Raw genomic sequence first — 24,898 nt, forward strand, 5'->3', positions numbered from 1 at the left:
GGGGAAGGGAAAAGCGAATTCGGTGGTGTTAAAATGCATTGTGAAAGCCTGGAGTTGGCAGCGGCTGGGCCAGAGGCTGGCGATGCAATTGGGGATTTAAAAAAGATTAAACTAATTTCTGTCACAAGGGCATTTTGCTTTTTAATCTTGCACCAGCTCCTTTTTTATTTTTTTCCCCCCTCTTTCTGTTTTTTTTTTTTAAGGGTGAAGCCAATGGGAGAGCAGGGAGTGGGGAATTGGGGGGGAATGGGGGAGAAGGAGGGGGTTTAATGCTTTCTTTGCAAGCGCAACGAGGGAATTTAAAGCAGAAAGCAGAGGTCACCTTTTTGCCTAGACGTGAGCTTGTCTCCTGGTGACTTAAAAAGAAATAAATAATAATAATAATAATAATAGTAATAAAAAGCCTCCCTGGGGAGTTAGGGCATGTGATGATAAAAAAGAATTGGCTAAAGCAAAACCTTGTCCCCCACCACCATAGATGCCAATCCTGAATCTCCCATCCCAGCCTGGCACTGCCAGGGTCTGGGAAGGAACAGCTTTGGCCCACCTTGTGCCCCTGATCCCATGAGTAAACCTCAGTTCCTCCCCAAAGTCTGATTGTCTTGTTGTTTTTGGGGGGGGGGAATAAGGACACCCCAGTGCCACCCATCCCCAAGCCCTCACCACGCATTGCAATGTGGTTCTTTTGAGGGATAGAGCCACGTGCAAGGCTGAGAAACCACCCAGCACCCTAATACCCCAAAACTGCCCCTTTGCACCAGAAAAAAAAAACCCAAACAAACCCCCAAAGACCCAGAAATCCAAGGAAAAGGGTTAAAAATGAAGGGAGAGGGTAATGGAAGGGTTCAACTCCAGGTTCCCAAGGGATTGGTGGTGGGACAACACCTGCCCCGCTGGAAAAGGGGATTTCTTTTCTTCCTGGTTTCTAAGTTTCTTTTAAAACACTTCACTATCTTGTCTGGCCTGACCAGCAGCAGTACAAACACTTAGAAGTGATTTAATCCTTTTAGCCATAAAAAAGAAAAGACCAAAAAAAAAAATAAACCCAAAACCTCCCAACCCTCCTCCCCCCACCCCACCCCCCCAAAAAAAAAAGAAAATAGAAAGAAAATTAAAAAGGGAAGAGGGAGAAAGGGGGAGGCACAAAAAAAAAAAAAAGGGCCAAAAACAAAAAAGCAGAAACATCATAAAAACTGGCAAGCTTTTTATGACAATAATTAAAGGAATAAAAACATACAAAACTTTTTTCTCTCTTTAATATACATACACAGTACAAGGCTGAAGCACCTTTTGCTTTTCTGGTTTTTTTACTCTTTTTTTTTTTTTTTTTTGGGGTGTGTTTTGGTTTTGGTTGTTTTGTTGTTTTTTTTTTTCAATCAGCAAAAGCCAGAGAGGGAAGGAGAAGAAGGAAGGGTCTGATTCTGACCCCTCTCTCCCCCACCGCCGGGCTCCCAGCAGCAGCAGCAGCAGCACCACCGGCGGTGCATCTCTTGTGCCCCTTTCCCCACCGATCAGGAACAAAAATAAAAGGGGAACCTTGGACCAGTTTATTGACTTTTATTGGTTTATAGCGAAGTGCATTTCCAGTGGAAAGCCCCGGGGTGGGGTTAGGGGGTGGGAAGGCTCCTGGGGATGGCAAGGGGGTGATTTTGGTTCGGTTTTGGTTTTTTTTCGGACAGGGGAGGAGGAGGATGGTGTGGTGGGGGGTGGGGGAGGGCGGGGGGGCGGTTCGGTGGCTGCTGGCCGGCCAACCCACACCCAGCCCCGCGGGGCTCCTCCGGCTTTAGTGTTGTCGGTGGAGATGTCATTAAAAATCAAAAATAAAACAACAACAACAAAAAAAGAAACCCCCCAAAAAATAAAAGAGCTCTATAAAGTGTGGGTGGGTGGAGGCGAGGGGGACACAAGCAAACACCCTGTGTGTACCCCCTGTCCTCCCCACCAAGGAGAGGACACGATGAGGGTCTGCTGGCCGTCAGGTGGGCTCCCGTGCTCCTTTGCTTCATGCATGGCACATTCTCTGTTTTGATTATTATTATTCATTTCTTGGTTGTTTTTTTATTGTCTTGGGTTTGGTTTTATTTTAATTTATTTCATTCATTTCTTTTTTTTTTTTTTTTATTATTATTATTATTATTTTCTCCTTTTTTTTTTAATTGTTTTTCGTCTTCTTTTTTTTTTTTAGCTTTTTTTTTTTCTTTTTTTTTCTTTTTTAGCTTCAAACCTCCCAGTGAAAAATATTAAATATTCAAGGTAATAAAATAGATTATTATTTCTAGACTATATGTTGGGTCTAGCCCAAGGAGCGTCACCTGGGATACCCCTTGAAATAACCCCTAGACCACTGCATTGCAGGCAAGGCAAGGCACTTCCGCAGGTGATCCAGCTCAGCTTGCAGGCGCTCGCGCTCCGACACCATCTTCTGCTTCTGGGTCCTCAGTTCCTGCGGGCAGGAGAAGGCACACACTGTCAGGGCAAGCAGAGGGAAAGCAGGGATGGAGACCCTGGTAGCGTGCCCCATGGTGGGATGCGGGCTGCAGTTCACACAGAATCACGCCGGTTGGAAAAGACCCTCTGGATCACCAGGTGCAACCGTGATCCCGTCTCTGCGTGGTTCACCCTGAAACCCTATCCCCAAGCAGCACAGCTAAATGACCTTTAAATGCATCCGGGCCTGGTGACTCCACCACCTCCCTCAGCAGCCCACTCCAGTGCCTGACCACTCTTGCTGGGAAAAAATCAGAGAATCGAACAGGTTGGAAGAGACCTCCAAGATCATCCAGTCTAACCTAGCACCCATCCCAAGCTCATCCAGTCCAACCTATCACCCATCCCAAGCTCATCCAGTCTAACCTAGCACCCATCCCAAGCTCATCCAGTCCAACCTATCACCCATCCCAAGCTCATCCAGTCTAACCTAGCACCCATCCCAAGCTCATCCAGTCCAACCTATCACCCATCCCAAGCTCACCCAGCCCAACCTATCACCCATCCCAAGATCATCCAGCCCAACCTATTGCCCATCCCAAGATCATCCAGTCCAACCTATCACCCATCCCAAGATCATCCAGTCCAACCTATCACTCAGCCCTGTCCAGTCAACCAGACCATGGCACTAAGTGCCTCATCCAGGCTTTTCTAGAACACCTCCAGGGACAGCGACTCCACCACCTCCCTGGGCAGCCCATTCCATTGCCAAACACTGTCTCTGGGAAGAACTTCCTAACATCCAGCCTTGCAGCTTGAGGCCATTCCCTCTTGTTCTATCACCATTTACCTACAAGAAGAGACCAACACCAGCACCAACCTTTCCTCAATGTCCTTTCAGGTAGCTATAGGCAGCCATGAGGTCTCCCCTCAGCCTCCTATTTTTCAAACTAAACCAGCCTCAGCTCCTTCAGTCACTCTTCATAAGACTTATTCTCCAAGTCCTTCACCAGCTTTGCTACCCTCCTCCGCACTTGCTCCAGCACCTTGGTATCATTTTGTATTGAGGTGCCCAACACTGAAAGGCATAGTTCTTTTCTAAAGGGTGGGGTACTGTAGGTGGATGGCTGTGCTATGGGAAGGTCATAGGATTGTAGAATCTTAGAATGCACGAGGTTGGAAGGGACCTTCAAAGGCCATTTAGTCCAACCAGCCTGGGAGAGGATCCTCTAGATGCTCAGCAAGAGGATGGGGCCAGACTCTCTTCACTGGTGCCCAGCAACAGGAGAAGGGGCAATGGGCACAAACTGGAAAGAGGAGGTTCCATCTAAACAGGAGAAACTTCTTTGTTGTGAGGGTGCTGAAGCCCTGGAGCAGGTTGCCCAGAGAGGCTGTGGAGCCTCCTTCTCTGGAGAGATTCCAAACCCCTCCAGACATTGCAACCCTGGGCAAGCTGCTGTGGGTGATCCTGCAGCAGGGGTAGGACTAGATGCTCTCCAGAGGTCCCTCCCAGCCCCACCGTGCTGTGAGCTGTATGCTATGCCCAGGAGGCTGGGTGCCTGGCAGAGGCGGGGTGCCTGGGTCTCACTCACCGCCATGCTGTGCGAAAGCTGCTCTGCCGTCAGGCTCAGGCTGTAGTGCTGGGCCTCCAGCCGCCGGCACTGGGTCTGCAGCACTTGGCGCTCCAGGTTTTGTTCTGCAAGAGCCAAAGAAGAAGATGAAGAGGTAAGTGGCAGCTCTTCCAGGACCGTGCCCAAGCACCAGAGGATGCCAGCCCCACCAGAAGTGATTGCCTCCAGCATCCCAGGGCATCCCCAGCCACGGTACTGCCCACAGGAACATTTAAGTCCTGCTGGGAACATGCCCTGCAGCTGTGGATCCATGAATTTTTCACACAGACATCGATTTTCACCAGCACTTGCTGCTTTTGTGCTGCTCCTGTATTGCCCGAGAACCCTCAGACACCTTCCCATCCCATCCCAGTGGGCAGCTGGAGCTGCCTGGTTGAGGAATGAAATGTGGGTTTAGTCTCCCTGCCCTGATCCCTCCCCATCCCCTACCTTCTATATGTTCCTGGTAAGCTTCAAAAATTGCCTCGATCCCTTGCCACTTGGGCCTGGGGTACTCCCCCTCCTCTTCCTCCTCGTCATCATCCTCCTCCTCTTCCTCGGAGGCTGAGTCGCGGGGCAGGGGAGGCAGCGGCCGGTGGGGCAGCGTCCCCTCGACTGTGCCGTTGTGGGGGGGCCCAGCCAGGCGGCTGGACGCCTGCAGCTCGGGGATGTTGTAGTGGATGGAGGCATCAAGCTTGTGGTTCTGCTCTGCCGTCAGCGCCGACGTTCCCCCTGCAGGCACCAAACATCAGCCCCGTGCTCACCTTCCATAGCCCCAGTGCCCCCCACCTGAGGCCACATCAAGAAATTCACTGCTCTCAGAGTATGAATTTCCACCCTCCCAAGGCCACTGTGGTGGGACTACAGCATCAAATCACAGAATGGTTTGGGGTTGGAAGGGATCTCAAAGGTCATCTAGTTCCGACCCCCTGCCATGGGCAGGGACACCTCCCACTAGGATGTGCTCTCCTGTAGGTTTTCATCACCCGCCCCCACACTGAAGTAACCTTATTTTCCTCACTTACTGAAAGGAATGAGTCACTGCACTGTTTTGGTTGGAAGAGACCTTTAAGATCAAGCCCAACCATTAACCCAGCACTGCCAGGTCAGCACTAAACCATGTCCCTCAGCGCTGCATCTAGACAGCTTTGAAACCTCTCCAGGGATGAGGACTTCACCACTGCCATGGGCGGCCTGGCCCAGGGCTTGACAACCCTCAAGAGGCAAAAATTGTTCCTCATGTCTAACTTAAACCTCTCCTGGGGCAACTTGAGGCCATCTCCTCTTGTCCTATGGCTTGTTCCTTGTGAGAAGAGACCAAGCCCTGCTTGGCTCCAAGCTCCTTTCAGTATGAGCTGAATGAGTTTGGGGGAGCTGCATTATCCAAGCACACCACTTTCATCTTCATCAGTGAGCTGCTGGTGAATTTTATGCCCTTGGCAGTGCCAAACCCCAGTGTGTGGGATGAGAGGGGGTCTCCCACCCCACAGGGATGCCAGCCCGCTGTTAGCCAGCCTGCTCCCCACACCCCTTCCATTACCTTTGTGCTTCTGCAACGCTTTCTGGGTGGACTGCAGCACTGACTCGTGAAACTGGTGGGCAAACTCCTCAGCGATGAAGGGCTCCCAGGGCTTGCTCTTGCCATTCATACTGTGGGACAGTGGCACTGGGATGTCCTTGGGGAGGGGCCCTCTGACATAGCTGAGGATGCTTAGCGCCTTCTTGCCGGGGTGCCCGTCATTCAGACGGGGCTTCTCTGCTAGCGTGGTGGTTGATTCCTTGACTCTTGGTAGCTCCTGGGGTCTCAGCTGGTCTAACCTGCTGGGTTCTGCTGTTTTCTGTGCCTCTGGCACTGAGATGGCAATTCCCACAGGTTTATCGGGATCCAGCAGGAGTGGTGGCACCGGTGGCTCTTTGGGAAGAGAAGGAGCAGAGTTGGCTGCAATCAAGGGCCATGATCCCACCAAGACAAAGCTGTCCCCATCCCACCACGCTGGAGGGATGCTCCCAACCAGCTGAGAGCCATGGAAGGACTCAGAGTTCTTACCAGTGGCGATGCTGCTGGGGCTGTCCCGCGGGGAGCTCTTCACCACCACAGCACCTGGTGTGGTCTTCTGTTTCATGGCCTGGAGCATCTCCACCAGCTTCTCCTTGTCTGCAGCATGGGAAGCTGAGGTTTAGTGTAGCCTATGCTCAGCAGAGCAAGCTCACAGTCCCAGGTAGGACCCTCCAAAACCAGGGAGTGGGGAGGACCCCCCCAAGGCAGAGCATGCACAGGGCATGGCTGTTACCTTTCCTCTTCTCGGCACTGATGTGTGTGAGGTTGAAGATGGTGAGGAAGCGCTTCTTCTCCTCGAAGTTGGGGCTGTTGTTCATCTCGTCGGGGCTGTAGCGGGTGGAGAGCGGCAGGCGCGGGGAGGGCGTGCGGCGCTTGTTCTGCACCGTCGGCGGTGAGGGGCTCCTCTCCCGCAGCATCCGCCGGCGCTTGCGCCGCTTCTGGCTCAGCAATTCCTCCTTCTGCTGCTGTGTGGTGAGGCCGAAGAGCTGCAGGAACTCCAGCTTCTGAGGTGCCAAAGAGAAGAGCAGAGTAGGGTCACTCCCAGAATAGTCCCCTGTCCACATTCCCATCCTCATCCCTACCTCCAACCCAGTCTCCATCCTGGTTCATCCCCACCTCTATCTTGACTCTCATCCTCATCCCCATGTTCATCTTTGTCCTTATCCTCATCTCCATCCCCATCCTTACTCCTATTCTTATCCCTGTACTCATCCCCGTTCTGATGCCTCTGCTTTTGACTGGTGACAACGGCTGTGAAGCAGCATCAGGAGCTGGTGCCTGAGCAGGAGCTGCTTCCCCAGAGGACTGAGAAGACAGAGGACATCAAACACCAGCTGTACCTCAGAGGATGTGTCCAGCTTCAGCGGGGGCTGCTCAGCCACGCAGCGGAGATGGGCCCGCACCTCCTCCTCGTCGCTGTCGTCACAGGAGTCATCCAGGTCATAATAGTAACCTGTGGATGGGAAGAAGCTTGAGTTAGACTGGGGAGACCGTGGGAGACCCCACGAGGACCCTGCTGAAACCCCAGGGAGTCTACTAGGACCCTTGAGAACTGTCTAACTGTCTGAGACCCCACTGGGGACAGTGGCACAGCAGGGTGCTGGTGCAGCAAGACAGGATGAGTGTGAGCAGTAGTGAGGGTCCAGTGCAGGTCCCAGCAGGGTAGGGGGTGTAACCCAATGGAGCCCTGTCCCCACCTCCACCAGCTGTGGGACCCTGGGGTCATCAGCCTCACTAGTGTCCCCACTCAGCATCGCTCTGGGACTGATGGCAGGGACTCAACAGGTGGGTTAACGGGGAATGGCCTGGGGGAGGCCACGCTGAGGCCTCCATTCCCACTGGGTGGGGGCCAGCAACACCTGCTTCCCTCAGCACACTCCATCTCCTCCTCACCACCACCCTCATCCCCACTCACACAGCCCCATTAATATTTAAAGCCCACTTATTAGCCTCAGTTCATCATTTATTAATTGGGTACGTCTCGAGCGCAGGATTTACCGCAGGAGGGTTTCCGCCGCAGGCTGCCGGCATTCCCGGGAGACTCATCAGCTGCCCTCCCCACCACCACCAGGTCCCGGTACTGGTTCTCGGGGGGGGTCCCCAGTGCAGGGCACACCCAGCAGCTCACCTTTCTCACGGGCCTCCCGCCGCCGGCGCTCCTCCAGGTCCAGTTTGCTGACCAGTCTGCGGTGCTGCTGCACGAACTCGTCGTAGATGTACATGGGGTCCTGGGCACGGGGCGGGGGGGGTCGGTAGGGTGAGCTGGGCTTGGTGGCCTCGGTGAAAGGGGTGGCTGAGGGTCTCTGCTGGCTCAGGATGCTTTGCGTGGATTTCTCCAGCTCGGCTAGGAAGGGGGTGTGGGAGAAGACTCCATGCTCTGGAGCTCCAGGCTCTCGTCCCGGGGGGTATTTATCCAGAGTGTCTCTCTTCCTCGCCCCCTCCTCCAGTTTCTCGGGGCAGAAGACCCTCTCCACCTTCACCAGTGGGATGCCCTGACGGCTGGGCTCGAAGGGGGCGGAGTGACTGTGGAGACTGTGGGGCTCAGTGAGGCGTCGAGGCGGGTCTGGGGGGTTCTCCATCAGCGAGACAGGGTTCCAGAGGGACGTGGTGACAGGGTGGTGCTGGGGCTTGGGGGAGATGAGAGGTGGTGGCCCACCAAAGTGCTGCCCTGGCTCTCGGCTGCTTGGCTCGTGGCGGCTGGATCCTGACCTGTGGGAAGAGGAGAGGATTGGAAAGGTGAGGGGCTGGCAAGAATGCTGGAGAGCTGGTGGCACCCTGGTGCCAAGTAGATATGAGGGGAGAAATGTGGCAGTTAGAGGCATCTGGTGGGGCTTGTACATGCCAGGCTGCCACGCCAGTCCCCTCCTGTGATAAGACCCCACAGGATCGGGGGCAGAGTTAAGACTGGATTGAGCAGGCATGCAGCTGCATCCCCAAGGTGATAGGCAAGGGACCCCAGATTCAACCCCACCACAGGTATGAGAGGGCCACCGGTCCTGCCCCAGCCCTGCTCTCCCTGCAGCAAGTGCAGCACCTCGGTGCAACCCTCCTCCTCTTCCTCCTCCTCCAGCCAGGGCTGGAGCCAGCCTGTTAGCAGGATAAATATTTCATGTGCCCAAGCTGTGCATTTAACGCTTTTCTGCTCCAGCGCCCCCGATCTCCATGCACGGAGCAGCCAGCTCTGCTCGGCACCGCCACTGCCACCACGGCACTGCCGCCGGGAAGCGGCACCCACCCTGGTCCTGCTCTGTTCCTGCTGCACGTGGGAAGCCTTCGGATGGGGGTGGGAAAGAGAACGAGGATGGGGACGAGATGGGGATGGAGATTGGGACGGAGACAGAGATGGGGATGGGGATTTGGATGGAGAGTGAGATGAGGAATGGGATGGGGACAAGGATGAGGACCTGGATGGAGAGTGAGATGAGGAATGGGGATGGGAATGATGGGAATGATAGTAGGGGTTAGGGTAGATGCAATGGGGACATGACAGGGATCAAGATGGAGGTAGGGAAAAGGATAAGGATGAGGATGGAGATAAGAATGAGTATGGGGATGAGGATGGAGACAGAGACTGGGATCAAGATGGAATCAGAGACAAAGATGAGGATGAGGACTGGGATGGAGATGTGGATGAAGATTGGGATTGGGGTGGAGAGAGAGTTGTGATGAGGAAAGAGATGAGCTATCCCCCCAGCTGCAGGTGTTTCGGGATGACCTTGCTCTCTCCTCTCTGATTTAGGGCAGGAGGAGCGGATGGGGAGGAGAGCCTGCGGCGGGCACTCGTCTTTGTGCCGCCCAGCGATCTGCTCCTTATTATCCTGATGAGCCGCGCTAATCCCCTGGATACCCGAAAACAACAAAGGGAGCTGGCGGCAGAGCCGCTGGATGAGCCCACACCGCTTACACATGCAGCAACGGCAGGGAGCAAGCCCCTGTCAATCAGGGGGTGCAGGAGCGCTCCTCTGCCCTCCCCAAACCACTCCAAAATGAGGCAGATGCCCCCCCAAAACAAGGCACCCCACCGCCTGGGTCTGCTGCACGGCAGGGAGCTGCAATTAGCAGTGCTGGGTGACTGGGCAGCACCTGGCCACTCGCCGCTGGCCCTGGGCCACCTCCCGGGCTCGTCGCCTGCCGCCGCGCAGATGTCGGGCACCGGCAATGCCTGGCGCTGCCAGCACAGCCGGCCTGGCTGGCACCACATGATGAGGACCTGCTGGCACCGGCTTCTGCTCACAGGGATGTGCAAGAAGCAAGGGGCATGGCTGTGGGATGCTGGCTATTTAACCAGGGGGGCTGGAGCTGGCTAATGGGGAGTGCAATGTCATAGGTAAAGGGGTGAAAATCCTGCCACAGGGATGGATGTGCTGTGGGATAATGCAACTGGGGTTCAACGGGGAGCAGGGCTGGCAGCCTCCCTACCTGGGGTGCTCAGGACGGTGCTCCGGCTCGGGCTGGCTCGGGGCACGTCCCATGTCGAGGTGCTGCTCCAACACCTGCTGTCGAAATTCCGAGACTTGGGATTGCCGATCCTCCTTCTCCTGGCGCAGCCGGCGCTGCCGGGCCAGCCACTTCTCCTCCTCGTTGGTACGGTGGATGAGCAGGGCCGTGGCCGCGCTGCTCCCCGGCAGCGGGAACACGTTGTGGTTGGGGATGAGGCTGGGCACCGGGTGGTGGGAGGTGGGTGGCTGGTGCAGGGGGTGCTGGATGGGCTTTGGTGTCGGCAGCACTGAGTCCTTGAGTTTCTCTGGTTTGGAAAGCAGGTGATGGAGAGTCAGGGCATGGGAACTGGGGGCTGCCCATAGCCATTGTTGGCTACCAGGGTTTTTTGGGGTGCATAGGGTCACTTTGAGCATCTCTGCAGGCAGAAGGCACTCAGAGCTGTGGGGCCAGCCAGAGCTTGACATGGAGGGGTTGCCTGCTTGCTGCCAGCCCAGCTGCCCAGTGTGCTGTGGACCGAGTCAGATGGCATGGGCACTGTGCCACCTTGCTGAGAGCAGCTGGGCTTCTGGCAAAGTGAGCTGGCAGCCGTGAGAGCCCAGCTCCATCCTCAGCCGCCTCCCAGGGCCACTGACCCCCTTGGCTTTGCCATCTGAAGGGGAATGAGGATGTGGCAAGATGTGCCAAAGGTGGCAGCCCCCACGGTATCACCCATGGGGACATTACCTGGTCTGCCGGGTGCCAGTGGCTCCGAAGGCTTGCCCCGCTCCTCGGCTGGGTGTCCCCGCAGCCCGTGCAGCTCGGCCACAGGTAGGAAGGGCCCTTCCATGGCTTTCACCATGCTCAGCTCTTTCTCCCGGGCACGCTCCCGCTGCCTCTCCAGCTCCCGTTCCCGCTCCTTCTCCCGCTCTCGTTCCAGCTCCTTCTCCCGTTCCCGCTCCCGTTCACGTTCCTTCTCCCGCTCCCGGTCAGCTTCTCGCTCCCGCTCCTTCTCCCGCTCCCGCTCCCTCTGCCGCAGCTCCTCGTCCATTTGCAGCCTGCAAAGAAAAGCCAAACAAATCCTCAGATCACCCCAAAACAGCTGCCAGACGCCTCTGAGCATCCCCTAGGGTGCTCTGCCTGTCTGTCCCCGCACCCTCAGCTACTGTCCTCTCCCCGTACCTCTCGGCAGCAAGGCTGGAGATGCGCTCAGACTGCAGGGCAGAGAGGGAAGAGTGGGAGAGCTCGGGGGGGTACCGTACCCCCGAGAGGTGCAGGTGCATGGCCGAGGGGTGCAGGGGTGGCAGCGAGCCCGGCGTTGGCAGTGGGTAGAAGGGGGACCGGAGTGCCGACAGGCAGTAGGACTCGTCCATCCTGGGAAGACAGGGAATCATGGCATCGTTGAACGGTTTGGGCTGCAAGAGACTTTGCAAGGCCACCTAGTCCAGTCAGCAGGGACATTGGCAACTAGAGCCCCAGACAACCTGTCCTGGAAAGGTTCAGGGATTGAGCACCTCCTGCCTCTCTGGGTAACCAGGGCCAGGGTCTCACCACCCTCACTGGATAAAAACCCTTTCATCTGGTCTAAATCTTTTAGTTTCGACTATCCCCCACTGCCCTGTCACAACAGGCCCTGCTAAAGCCTGTCCCCAGCTTGCTGACTGGTCCCTTTAAGTACTGAAAGGCCACCAGAAGGTCTCCCTGGAGCATTATTTTCTCTGGACTGCACAACCCCAGCTCTATCAGCCTGTCCTCACAGCTCAGGGTTTCCAAACCTCTGATCACTTTGGTGGCCACCCCTGGACATGCTCCAAGAGGTCCACAGCTCTCTCAGTGACAGCGCTGGCCCCAGCACTGCAGGTGTGGTCTCAGCAGAGCAGAGGGGCAGAATCCCCTCACTCCACCCGCTGCCCATGCTGCTGGGGACCAGCCCAGGACATGGTTGGTTCTGAGCTGTGAGTACATGTTGTCAGGTCATGTCTGTCCTTTCACCTCCCACCACTCCCAAGTTCTTCTCCACAAGGCTGTTCTACAGCCTTTCATCCCCCAGCCTGGATTGATACCAAGGATTATCCTGACCCAGGTGCAGGACCTTGCACTCGGCCTCGTTGAACCTCATGAGGTTCACACAGTCCCATTTCTCCAGCCTGCTCAGGCCCCTCTGGATGGATCTCAACCCTCAGGTATGTCAACTGCACCACTCAGCTTGGTGTCATCTTCCAACTTGCTGAGGGTGCATTCCATCCCTTCCTCATTGGTGAAGATGTTAAATAACAACACCACTGGTCACCCATCTCCATCTAGACATCTAGGGATGTTCAGCAGGAATGTGGTCCACGTGGGGAATAAGCCCCCAGCTCCCCTTCCTGGGAGCAATCCCAGGCTGGATGGGAGGCTGCCTTCTGCCCAGAGAGCTCCAAAATACCCTTGGTGCAGCCCAGCCATCCTCCATGGATCAAGGATCCCACCTCTTCAGCCCTTCAAGGGTCATCCTCTGACCACCAGCACCCCCACCAGGGACCCTTAGAGCTGAGCTCAGTGATGCCCACCTGAAGGCAGGGTGTGGGAAGGGGTGGTGTGTCAGGTAGCTGGGGTGGTAGTAAGCCGCAGCAGTGGCTGGATCCAGGCCCAGGGGTGGCAGGGAGGACATGCGGAGGTCCTCGGCTGTGTGGTAGGGACGGAAGCTGCGCAGGTAATCCTCGGTGACAGCGCTGGGAGGAACCACGTGGTGGACTGGCCGCTGCAGGCTAGGGCAGAAGCAACATGGTCAGCATCCAATCCTGTCCTGGTGGGAAGACATCACTCCCCTGGGGAGATGTCACCTCCCTGGGGAGATTCCACCTACGCCTGGGATGCTTGATGGGACCAGACTTCACAGGGAATGCTTGCATCTCATCCTGTTCTCCTAGGGAGATGTCACTCCCCTGAGGACATGTCACCTCCCTGGAAATATGTCACTTCTCTGGGATGCTTGGTGCTATCAGACCTTGCAGAGGATATCTGCATCCCATCCTGTTTTCCCCTGGGGAGATGTCACTCCTCTGAGGAGATGTCAGTCCCTAGGGCAGATGTCACCTCCCTGGGATCTTTGGTGGGACCAAACACCACAGGGCATGCCAGTATCTCGCTCTGTCCCCTTGAGGAGATGTCACCTCCCCCTGGGACGCCTGGGAGAATCAGAGCTCACAGGGGACATCTGCATCCCTCCCTGTTTCCCTGGAGAGGTCTCAGTCCCCTGAGATGTCAATCCCATGGGTAGATGTCACCTCTCCAGGGAGATGTCACTCCTCTGTTACACTTGGTGGCACAGAATCAGAGAATCACAAGATGTCAGGGGCTGGAAGGGACCTCATAAGATCATCTGGTCCAACCCCCCTGCCAGAGCAGGCACCAAACCTCCCAGGGCATGCCAATATCCCACTGCCCCCCTGGGAGATCACTCCTCAGGAGGGATGTCACATCCCCAGTGGGGATGTCAGTCCTCTCAGGAGACGTTAACCCTCTAGAGAGATGTCATGCCCCTGGGCATGCCCGGTGGGACCAGATCTCCATCCTGCAACCTACCCCCCACCACCCATCACCGCTGGACTCACTTGAGAGGTGGGAAGCGGGAGTCCTGGACCACGGAGCTGGGGGGCAACCCGAAGGAGTAGGGCGTCCCCAGGATGTGGGAGGGGACAGTGGGACCCCCTGCTTTCTCCTGCACGAGGGGGGGCTCCGAGATGAGGCGCTCACGGCTGCTGCTGCTGCTGCCTCGTGACCCTGCTTCTTGCTGCAAGGCAAAGAGGCAAAAAAGGCTGAGGCAGATGTTAGGGGACAACAGAGACCCCACAAAGGGATGGAGGGGTCGGTCCCAAATATCTCCCCACCCCAAGACAGTCAGTGAGTCCCTAGTGTGCCCGGGGGGGTCCCTAACTGCCACCAGTGCTCTGGAGGGATGCATCTGCTGGAGCACCTTCCCGCATCTTCACTGTTGAAGTGTGGATGGAGAGGGTGCGAGGATTCCGTGGTGGGAGACACCAGTGGGAGATGGGGGACTGAAGCTGGGGCAGCACTGCAGGCAGCACACATTACCTGCCTGGAGATTTATGAGCTGCTTTGTTCTCCTGAGCTATAAACCCCGCAGGGAGGATACAGACAGAGCTGGTGGTAATCCAGCAGCCCTTTGATAGCAGCCATAAACCGGGGTCAGACTAGCATCCCCCCACCTCTCCAGCAACAACACCCCCACCCCACCGTGGGACCTAAGCCATCTCCCATCATTTCCCCAGCTTTGGGTGAAGGTCACTCTTTCCTCACTGGGAAGGAAGCCCTTGGGCAAGGGAAGGACCCTTGGGGTGATGAGGGACCCTGCAGGGTGCCAACTGTTAGAGAGGTGACGTCCATATGGCAAGACTGGATTTAAGCAGCCAGAGGAGGAGGATGGTGGCATCCCCTCCTCATCCAGACCCGGTCCCCATACCCTCTGGGTCAGGTTACAGGTCTTTGGCTGTCAGAGACAGTCCAGAGGTCACCAAGGCCAGCACAAAGGGCATCCCCGTCCCCCCTCCCCGCCACCGCCCTTGCTGCCTGCACCGAGGCTCATTGTGCGTGCCAGGCTCTGCTCTAATTACCTCCCCGTCTCGGGGCGTCACGCTGCGAGCGCGCCTCTGCCAGACAATAACCCACGCTCGGTTAACCCCCGTGCCGGGGCGGGGAGTGGGGGGCAAGGGGAGGAGGTGACAGGGAGAGGGGGACACACGGCAGGGACATGGGAGCGGGGAGCACCCAGAAAGCTCACGCACCCCTCTGAGCACCCAGGGTTGGTGGCTCCATTTCTTTTGCTGCCCCCCCACCCTGAGCGTTTCTCACCCCCTCCCATCGCCTCTCCGCTTTGTGGTTTAATTAGTCCTTCCAAGTGGCATAATCCCCCCGGGAATCTGCTTGTGGCATGCGGAGGAGAGGAGAGCCACTAACGATGCTTCTTAATTAGCTGCTTCCAACCCCACCCCTCCCCTTCTCTTCTTCCTCACGCTCCCCTCTGGATGGTAGCCCAGGGATGATAGCAGCCCGGGGATGATGGAAGCTTGGGGACATAGGAGGGAAGAGAAGAGACAAAATGGGGTGCAGCCCCACAGCTCCTTTTGGAGCACTGTGGCTCATAGCACTTCAAACCACGATTGCCAGCAACTCCCCCAAAACATAGAATCTTAAAGGCTGGAAAAGACCTCTTAAGGTCATGAAATCCAACCATCCACCCACCACCATCACGGCCACTAAACCACCTCCCTGGGCAGCCTGTTCCAATGCCTGACCACTCTTTCAGTAAAAACTCTCTTCCCAATATCCAACCTAAACCTCCCCTGGAATCCATACCTGTCTGCCCTCGCTCCTCCAGACCCCGTTGACCGTCTTGGTGGGGGCAATGGTGACGACAGGTGGTGTGCTGGGCACACTGTGCCCCCCTGGGGGCACGATGATGGGACCCATGGGGCCACGTTTGGGCGTGCTGGCAGGGGAGCTGTGGTTGGTGGCTGGTGAGGAGACAGGAGATGACTCGCTGCTTATTGAGGACCCTGCAGTTAAAGAAAGATTTGAAGTTAAGTGGGGAAGAAGGCAGCTGTTAACCAGCTGAAATCACCCAAGTAAGTTGAACCATCCCTGTTGGGCTGCCCTGCAGCATCCCTGGGACCAAGGGTGGGGCACAGAGATGCACACCAGGCAGTGCACATCCAGCCAGCCACCCAAATTGTACCCCCATGCTCCTATCCCGGAGGGTCCCAGGGAGCACTCTCCCATGGGACACTCCCTTTAGTGCTGAAAGGCTTCGCCCCACATTTTGGGATGGGCACCTTCTTGCTCCCTTCTGAGAGGGAATGACAATTCCTTCATGGGTGCAAGCCCAGCCTGCACTGCTCACCTTGGCACAGGTGATGGCAAAGTGATGCCCACCCCAGGAGGTGACATCTTCTCAAACTTAACCTGCAGACTCCTTAATCCATCTGGAAAAGCCTCTGTGCACAACCCAGGGCACTCAGAGATGCCAGGATGTAGGAGATCCCTCTCTATAACCCTTGGGCAAAGCTACAGCTTTATTTGCATGATACATCTGCATTCTCCATGATACCCAACCAGGGGATGCTGGGGATATATCCAAGGGGAAAATAAAAAGGGAATTAAAGTGGAGAGTGAGAAAAGCAGAGCTGGGGAGTACAAATTCAGCCTCAAAGAGAGCTCACAAAGCCTGCTCCCAAACCCCAGCTGGGCAGACTGGGGGGGCTCCTACCCGCAGAAATCTATTCCCACCAACCCTGGGCCACGGGAAGGTCTCTGACATGCTGGCAAGGATCAGCTGCTGGCCACAGAGGGGTGGTTCATGGTCAGTGAAGGATGTCAGCCAAGAGATGATGATGGTCCTCACTCCAGCTCTGAGATGGTCTTTGTTTCCTCCCCAGTGTGCAAGCCAGCTCCCCTGAGTGTGCAAGGTGTCTCTTTGCCCTTCAGGTGTGCAAGTTGGCTTCTCTGAGCATGCCAGACAACCTCTTGCCCTGCAAACATGCAAGCTGGCACTGCTGAGCATACAAGGTGTTTCCTCACCCTTCAAGAACACAAACTGGCTCCCCTGAGTGTGCAACTCAGTTCCTCACCCTAGAAGCATGGCATTTGACTTCCTTAAGCATGTAAGCCAGCTCCTTGCCCTTCAAGTGTGAAAGCCAGTTCCCTTCAGCTGGCTCCTTGCCCTGGAAGCACACAAACTGGCTCTCCTAAATGTGCAAGACAGATCCTTGCTACAAGTGTGTAAGCTGGCTCTCCTGAGTGTGCAAGGAGTCTCCTTGCCCTGGAAGCACACAAGCTGGCTCCCCTGAGTGTGCAAGGAGTCTCCTTGCCCTGGCAGCACACAAGCTGGCTCCCCTGAGTGTGCAAGGAGTCTCCTTGCCCTGGCAGCACACAAGCTGGCTCCCCTGAGTGTGCAAGGAGTCTCCTTGCCCTGGCAGCACACAAGCTGGCTCCCCTGAGTGTGCAAGGAGTCTCCTTGCCCTGGAAGCACACAAGCTGTCTCCCCTGAGTGTGCAAGGAGTCTCCTTGCCCTGGCAGCACACAAGCTGGCTCTCCTGAGTGTGCAAGGGTCTTCTTGCCCTGGAAGCACACAAGCTGGCTCCCCTGAGTGTGCAAGGAGTCTCCTTGCCCTGGAAGCACACAAGCTGGCTGCCCTGAGTGTGCAAGGGGTCTGCTTGCCTTGCAAACCTTCATCTCATCTCCATCCCACTCCAAAAGCCTCACGCTTGGCCCCAGCACCAGGGTAACACCAAGAGGGAGCCGAGGAGGTGCTGGGAATGCCATGGGGAGGCAGGAGCACCTGGGGACAGCAGGAAAGACGCTGGGAGGAGCAGAGAGGCCAAGAGGAGCATCTCGCTGCCGGCCGCTCTGCCTTATTAATTCTTCCCAAGTGGCTCCGAATCACTTTCATTTGAAGAGCAGCAAGACTCGGGGCAGAGGAGAAAGGCTGCCCACCACAAAGGAGGCCATGGATACGGATTTGACACCCACTGAAGTCTATCTTGTCAGCGCAAGGCCAACAACAATTAGCAGCCTAATCCCCTCTGAGCTGGGAAGCCATTACTCACCACGCGATAGCGTTAACAATCAATACCATCACAATGAGCCCGGCAATTAATGAAGCTAAAGTCTTACTTCAGAACCTTAATTCTCGCTGTGTGGCTTTAAACGGGAGGGTTTGTGATCGTTATAATTAACTGGTGGTATTCAGCCAGGAGTTAGTCAATGAAACTAATCTGGATTGGAGATGACAAGAGGCACAGTGTGATGGTGTCACCTTTGTTTTCTGACCTCCCGCTTTCCGGCTGGGCGATAGCAGATTAGCAGCCTGGGTTGACAGGCAAATGTAATTAACAGCTGAGACCCTGGACAAGGAGTGGGGGGTGGGGGGAGGAAAGAAAGAAAGGAGTGGAGGGGAATAAAACCCACCCTGCAGATAGCCTGGGGCAGAATAAGAGGCAGGAGCCCCCAGCTAGGTGATGGCTTTGGTGGCTTCTTGGGGATTTGCTATGATAGAGTCAGTCAAGATGAGCTCCTGCAGCTGGGTATGCTGGAGAAGGAGGGGTGAGTGGGACATCCCTACGGATGTGGCTGTGGCACAGCTGCTGGTCCATAAAGCCAGTAAACAAGTCAGTGATTCTGGGTGGATCCTGTTGGTATCACCTCATCAACTGCATCTGCCACAGTGGAGCATCTCCCATTGTCGGAAGGGATTTGGGGCTAAGCAGTTTATTTCCTGGGGTTAAAAACCACGGCATGGAGAGAAGGCCCCTTCCTGACAGGCATCCAAACCCACACCTATTACAACCCTCCGGGATGAGCCACTCCAGGCACTCAGATGGGTGAGAACAGGATTTTTTTATGCAGTCGTTAAGGGAAAATCCAAAGGGAAGATAGTTGCTTCTCTCCAGCACCACAAAATCCATGCCAAAACCTTACTATGTCCCTGTGGATGGGCTGAGCAGCACAGCAAGGGCCTGAGTGGGTTGGGTGTGGAAGAGAGAAAAGGCAAAATAATCCCCCAAACCCAGCCAACCGCCTTGGAGGAAGCAGATGGGCTCTGGAGGAGGCAGCCAGGGAGAACCAGGAGCTGATAGAGAGGCTGAAGCAGCACCAAGACCTGTTTTCTTCAGTGTGATGGGGACCCGGCGTCAGGAGCAGCCACCACCAGAAGATCTGGGTCACAGGGCATTCTGTGGCTGGCTTCAAGGTGGGCCTTGCAGACAGTGCCTGCAAAAAGGATCTTCCAGAAAAAAACAAGGGTCTGGCAAAAAGGGTTTACAGAAGGGGTCTGGTGAAAAGGGCCTTGCAAAAAGGATCTTGCTAAAGGGATCTTCCAAAAAATGTCCTTTCAAAAAGGGTCTTCTAATAAGACCTTGCAAAAAATCATCTTGCAAAGGGTCAAGTGTCCTCCACAGAGATCCAAGTGCCCAGGTGATGGACAACAACCCAACGGGAAGCTTTCAGCAATGCAGATTTCAGGGAAAAAGACAACTTTATGGAAAATGATGATGTCAGCAGTCTCCTGGTGAAACACCTTGGCGCCTGGGGATGGGCTGCCTCTCCCTGCACAGGTGGGACAGCTCCAGGGACTAATCCCATGGGACAAAGTTCCCAAGGTGGCAGGAACCTCAGGGTGTTCTGGTCCATGGCAGCACCTCATCCCCCAGCATGAGCTGCACCATACACCCAAGCAGACTCGAGGTGCAATGGAGGATGCTGTGGCTGGGCCATCACAGGGTGATGAGAGATGGGAGCAGCCTGAGGGTACCCAAATTTGCTGTTTAGCCAGAAAATTTGGCTGGGGAAGGACCAGGTTTGAAGAGCCTCCAGGAAAAAAAAAAACCAAACAAAAGCAAACAGCATTTTGGTGAAGTGTGGTGGGGGAGGGAGGGACACATCCCCCACCACCATGCTGTCCACAGGCTTTCTCCTGGGGCACAGTGAGTGATGTGGCATTTGGACTACTCCAGCTGGATCGAGTTTCTAAACTGCACCCTCGAGACACAAAGCCAGGGAAAGACATTAGCTCGGGAACCAATGAGAAAACACCGTCCAGCAGCTCCCAGGTGGGGAAAGGTATCAGTGCTCAGCACCCCCCAGCTTCCTTGTCCTTGTGCCCATCATTGTCCCCTACCTCTGGGCTCCTCAGCTTGCTTGGCGAGCTTGCGGAGAGCGGCGGCGAAGCTGGAGGAAGGTGCTGCCTGGACGGACAAAGTGCTGCTGGCTGCTGGGCTGCCATTGGGGACGATGGAGCCGTTGAGGGGTGAGGGGGTGAGGGGGCTGACAGTGGCAGTGGTGCGGGTGGCAGTGGAGAGCATTCCTAGGGACGGTGACTTCGGCTCATGGCTCATGCCTGCGAACAAGAGCAGCCCACATTAGATGGGGAGGAAAAGATGGGAGCAGGGATCCCACAAATCCGCCCCAGAACAACCAGCAGGACAAGCAAAAACTTCCCCCTGGTTCATCATCCCAACCAAAAATGGTCCTACCGATCCCACAGGCAGGGCTGTTCCCAGATAACAGTATGAGTGGGATCAGCAGAGCCCCGTGGGAAGGGAAAGGATGTTTCAGAGGGAAACGGAGATTTCAGAACCCTGGTGGAGATGATGGGGGGGAGGGGAAGCCACCTGACTTGCATGGTGCTACTGAAACCCAAAATGTAACTGCTGCACTCCTAACTGCCACCACTGCACCCCCAAATACACACCACTGCGCCCCTAAATCGCTGCTATCACATCCCCCAGTCCCACCACTGTACCCCAAAATCCCCACCCCTACACCCCCAAACCTCCACCATTGCATCTTCAATCCCCACTGGATTGGCACCTTCAAATCATCACCACACCACCATCAAACCCCTCTCATACTGCAAACCCACTCCCCACTACTTTATACCCAAGTCCCCACTACTGCACCTTCAAATCTTCACTATTGCAGCCCCAAAATCCCAACACAGCACCCTAACTTGCACCACTGCACCCCAAATCCCCAACACAGCATCCTTAACTCACACCCACACCACTGCACTCCAAACCCTGCCACAGCACCCTAACTTGCCCCACTGCACCCCAAATCCCCAACACAGCACCCTAACTCCCACCACTGCACTCCAAACCCACACCACAGCACCTTAACTCTCACCATTGCACCCCAAACCCACACCACTGCACCCCAAATCCCCACCACAGCACCCTACCACTGCACCTCAAATCCCCACCGCTGCATCTTCAGCAGCTCCACACAGCCCACCCAAGTCCCCATTGCTGCACCCCAAAGCACAGAGCTGCTACAGGGCACAGTGACCCCTGAGGGTGTGGGTTCAGATGCTGCACCCCACGTGCCCCCCTCAACTGTCACAGCCAGCTGCTCCAAGACTGGAGCAACTGCTGATGTCAGGGCCCTTAAAATAGCTTTCCAAACGAGCCGCTTCATTAACAGCAGCCTAAAATTAGCCCCTGCTCCCCAGCGGGCAGACAGATGAGGAGGGGGGTGGCCAAGGGGCAGTCCCCCCCCAGCTCCCAGTAGAGCTGCAGGCAGCCTCGAGGTGCCGGCGATGCTGGAGAGCCCGGAGCATTCCGCGGCAGAGGTTGGCCGGGCAGAGCAGCGGGCGTCAAGGGAGCTGGGATGGGGGGGGGCCACGAGTGCCACTCAGCGTTGATTAATCTTTGCCCCCCAGCCCCAGGAGAGGCGGCCGGCGCGGCGGCGTGCGCTCCCCTCTGCCCTCATTATACAAGCATTTATTAACTCCGGTGCTCTCAGCCATTGACTGCCGCCTTGTCGACACGCTCGCCTCATGTAAATTCATTACCAGAACAGCTGGCAAGCCAACCCGCCGCGCCAGCCTGGCCTGGGCACCCCCCGGGCTTCGTATCAGCCTGCGGATCTCCCCCACACACACCCCGAGAAGTGAGTGCCTCCCAGGAGAGCAGGACGCTGCACTCTGCCTACGGTACCATGCACCCGTGGCACATCCTGGCATACCCCGAGCACTGTCCTGCACCTGGTAGGCACAGCCTGACAACCCCCAGGTGCTACCCTGTATCTCCAGGGCACAGCTCCACATGCCCCAGGAACAACCACGCATCGCCTGGCTGCAGCCTTGAACCATCTGGGCACTGCCCCATATCTTGACACAGCTCCATATCCTCAGTCACAGCTCTGCACCCCCTGGACACAGCCCCACCTTCTTGGGGATCTCCCTGCATCCCCTAGGCGCAACTCTGTATCACTAGGGCAGAGCACTACATCACCCAGGCAATGCCTGGCATGCCCTTGGCAAAGCCCTGCACACCCAGGACGAGCTCCGCGTTCCCCAGGTACAGCCTCGCCACTCAGGCACTTCCCCACATCCCTTGAGCACAACCCTGCATCCATCCAGGCACTGCCTGGCACCCCCTCAGCTCCTCAGGCACTGCTTCACATCCCCTGGGCACAACCATGCACTCTTCCAGGCACTGCCTCGCATCCTATTGGCATAGCTTTGCACCCCGAGGCACAACCCTGCACCCTTCAAGCACAATCCCACACACTCCAGGCACAGCCCCACATCTCCTGGGCTTTGCCCCACATTCCTTGAGCATAAGTCTGTATCCTCTGGGCACTGCCCGGCATCTTCTAGGCACAGCTCTGCACCACTTTGGCACAGCCTTACACTCCGCCAGGCCCTTCCCCACACCTCCCAGCTTCTCCCCAGCTATCAAGCCCAGGATAGCCCCCCCCAGTCCCAGTCCGAAGCCGGTGACGCTGTGCTAACCGACCAGCAGGGATCTGCACGCCGGCGCACGCCGGCCGGGCACGGGTGGGGGTTGGCGGCAGAGCATCACCCGTGTGATGCTCAGCTGATCCCTGTGGCCTCCCGAAAAACTCATGATCCCACCGGGATTTGCCGGGTGAACGCAGGGCAGCTCCAAGTCAGCATCTCTCCGGGAAGCTCCCGGGGAGCTCACCTTCACCCCAGGGCTGGCTCGCTCAGAGCTGTTCCGCTGCCCCAGCTGGGATCCAAACCAGTTTTGCTGCTCCCACTGGGTGATAAAATCAGCGCCTCCACCCCGGCTGGGGCCTTGCCCCGCTCCAGCTGGCGTCCGTCTGTCCAGCCATCCCTGGGCCGCTCCATGGGACAGCTGCCAGCTGGAGAAACTGAGGCACGCTGCAGTGGGGAACACTCGCGTGGCGACGGGACAACACCCCCACACCTCCCCCTCCCAGCATCTCCTTACCAGCATGGCACTAGTGCCACTCACCTCTGCAGGTGCCACCGTCCCCGTGGTGTCTAGGGACACCGTGCTGTCTGGGACGCCGCGTCACCCCACAGCAGAGCGGGGCCACCGCCCCCCTCCCCGACAGCTTTCACCCTCCTCCTGCCCCTCCCCGGCTGCTTCTCCCGGCAGGCAGATCCGTGCGGAAAAACAGGTCAAGTTCAGAGCCTGGCAGCAGCTCGGGGTCACGCCAGCGGTTGCCTCAGCGGGGCGGGGAACTAAACCCCGAGATGGGGCAGGGAGAGGGGCAGGCAACCCACTACCTACCTGCCCTTGGGCAATGCTCGCTGCCTCCACTCCTCGAGGCAGGCAGGGTAGGAGGCGCGGGGGCTGCAGGATGCCTGGAGGGCCACAGGGGAGGTTGGGGACCAGGCGATGTGTCACCCCGTCCCCGTGTGCCCAGCATGTGCCCAGGCACAGCAGCACAGGGAGTGTCTGGCATTCCCGGTGCCCGCTGGCTGCCTGCCTGAAGAGAGAAGGGGGAGGAGGAGGAGGAGGGGACAGCAGTGCCAACACCGTGTCCCTTTAACCCTTCCCCGTGACACCCTGTGCCCTGAAACCCCTTCCCATGGTGCCACACGTAGGGCTGGCATCCCTGATGGAGCAAGACCCCTGGCTCCCGGGGGTGGTGGCGGGTGGGTGTCCCTGCCCTCCAGTCCCCGACCAGCTCCCCGCATGCCCGGCACAGGGCTGGGAGCCGGGAGCTGGGAACGTGCCATCTTCTCTCCATCTGCTCCCGATGACGCTGGCGGGTTTTTTGGCAGCGAAGAGCCTCCTCCGGCAGCGAGAGCAGAACCAGTCTGGCTGCCTGGTGGGACTGGAGACAAATAAACACGCCGGCAGCCGCCACGGGCAGCTACTGGGGCAGGGATGGGCTCTCAGCACCCCAAAATCTTTCTGCGGTTGCCCTCCTCACCCTCCAGCTGCTGGGAAATGTGGCAGAGGCTGCAGTAGCCCCTCGGTTTCAAGCTCCACCCCCCGCCAACCCCAGCACCTTGAAAGGTCCCTAATGAGCATGAAGTGCCCTTCAGAGCAGATTGCCATTGAACTCAACCTGCACCAGCCGCCCGCTTTCAAAGCAGCTATTTTGAGCTCCCGGGCTCCCGAGCACTGGAACTAATAATTTATTACCAAATACGATCAGGCAGGAAGCTCCAAGCCTCTGGCAAATGGAGCGGAAAAAAAAACCACCTCCCCCCCGCCGCCAAAGCGTGGCAGGAGGTAGAGAGAGCTGGGAGAACCCAGCATCCCTCATCCACCTCCCTGGGATGGATCTCAGCTCCCTCCGGATGGGTCCTCAAGGGATTTTGGGGGTGATGCTCTACAGCATGAGATTCTCCTATCTTTTTCCCACCCACACCCCCCCACCCCGCTCACCACCACCCCTTTTCCCCGCCTCTCTCGGCGCCTCGGAGCCGCATCCAGCTGCACGCTCCAAGCGGGAACAGCTGCTTTGCATGGATTTTCCATGCTTAATGGCCTCGCATTGTCAAGTCCCCCACTTGCGCTGCCTGAATGCGGCAGGCAGGAGGGAGGGCAGGCAGCCAGGGGCAGCACGTGCCCCATGTCCCCTTGCCACACACCCTGTCACCTCCTCGAGAGCCAGCAGGCAGGGGGACAGGCAGCAGGGACCAGCTCCTCTCCCAGTGACTTCCCACCGAGCCACCGCACTTCCAATACGCTCCATTAATTAATTAATTGATGGATCAGACTCCATGCTCCTGCCCTTCCTCCTCACCACCCAGAAGGCGTCCAGGCCAGGAACAGAGAGATGTAAGCACAACCACTGTCCACTTTAGGGATCCTCAGGGCAGAGATCCTCTCATCCTCGGAGAATCCTTCACCTTACTCAGCTCCTTGGGAGGGGTCCAGATGGGTCCTCCTGGGGTGAGGAGCACCTTGTTGGGTAGGGATGGGATTTGGGGCTCCCCAGTGATCCCAGCACAGTAGGGAGCATCCAAGCACACGGCACTATTTGCCAGCTGGGTCTCCATCGATCACTCCTCCACGGACCATTGATCTGGCAAACGACAACAAGCAAACTAATAAGAGCTCATTTGGAGGGCACAGTGCCGGGGAGAAATGGGGACCAG

General features: G+C 56.9%; 1 protein-coding gene across 2 annotated transcripts in view; it reads right to left on the reverse strand.

Annotated features, from left to right (window-relative positions):
* Positions 1–1,537: 1,537 nt before the first annotated feature.
* The window catches only part of GSE1 (Gse1 coiled-coil protein), a 110,147-nt gene continuing 86,786 nt past the window's right edge, over positions 1,538–24,898 (reverse strand). The window contains exons 3-17 of one of the 2 annotated variants that reach the window (XM_064160078.1): positions 19,685–19,903; positions 15,367–15,566; positions 13,605–13,783; positions 12,561–12,758; positions 11,194–11,385; positions 10,759–11,069; positions 10,015–10,339; positions 7,724–8,304; positions 6,936–7,048; positions 6,329–6,599; positions 6,085–6,207; positions 5,578–5,949; positions 4,488–4,769; positions 4,020–4,123; positions 1,538–2,443 (exon numbers count right to left, since the gene is read on the reverse strand). In XM_064160078.1, the coding sequence (XP_064016148.1) occupies positions 2,309–2,443; positions 4,020–4,123; positions 4,488–4,769; positions 5,578–5,949; positions 6,085–6,207; positions 6,329–6,599; positions 6,936–7,048; positions 7,724–8,304; positions 10,015–10,339; positions 10,759–11,069; positions 11,194–11,385; positions 12,561–12,758; positions 13,605–13,783; positions 15,367–15,566; positions 19,685–19,903 (3,605 nt within the window). In that variant the 3' untranslated portion in view covers positions 1,538–2,308. The remainder of the gene's footprint in view (positions 2,444–4,019; positions 4,124–4,487; positions 4,770–5,577; positions 5,950–6,084; positions 6,208–6,328; positions 6,600–6,935; positions 7,049–7,723; positions 8,305–10,014; positions 10,340–10,758; positions 11,070–11,193; positions 11,386–12,560; positions 12,759–13,604; positions 13,784–15,366; positions 15,567–19,684; positions 19,904–24,898) is intronic. The other variant, XM_064160079.1, reaches the window with a different exon arrangement.

Source organism: Pogoniulus pusillus, chromosome 20 (genome assembly GCF_015220805.1).
Source record: "Pogoniulus pusillus isolate bPogPus1 chromosome 20, bPogPus1.pri, whole genome shotgun sequence".
NCBI classification, from domain to species: Eukaryota; Metazoa; Chordata; class Aves; order Piciformes; family Lybiidae; genus Pogoniulus; species Pogoniulus pusillus.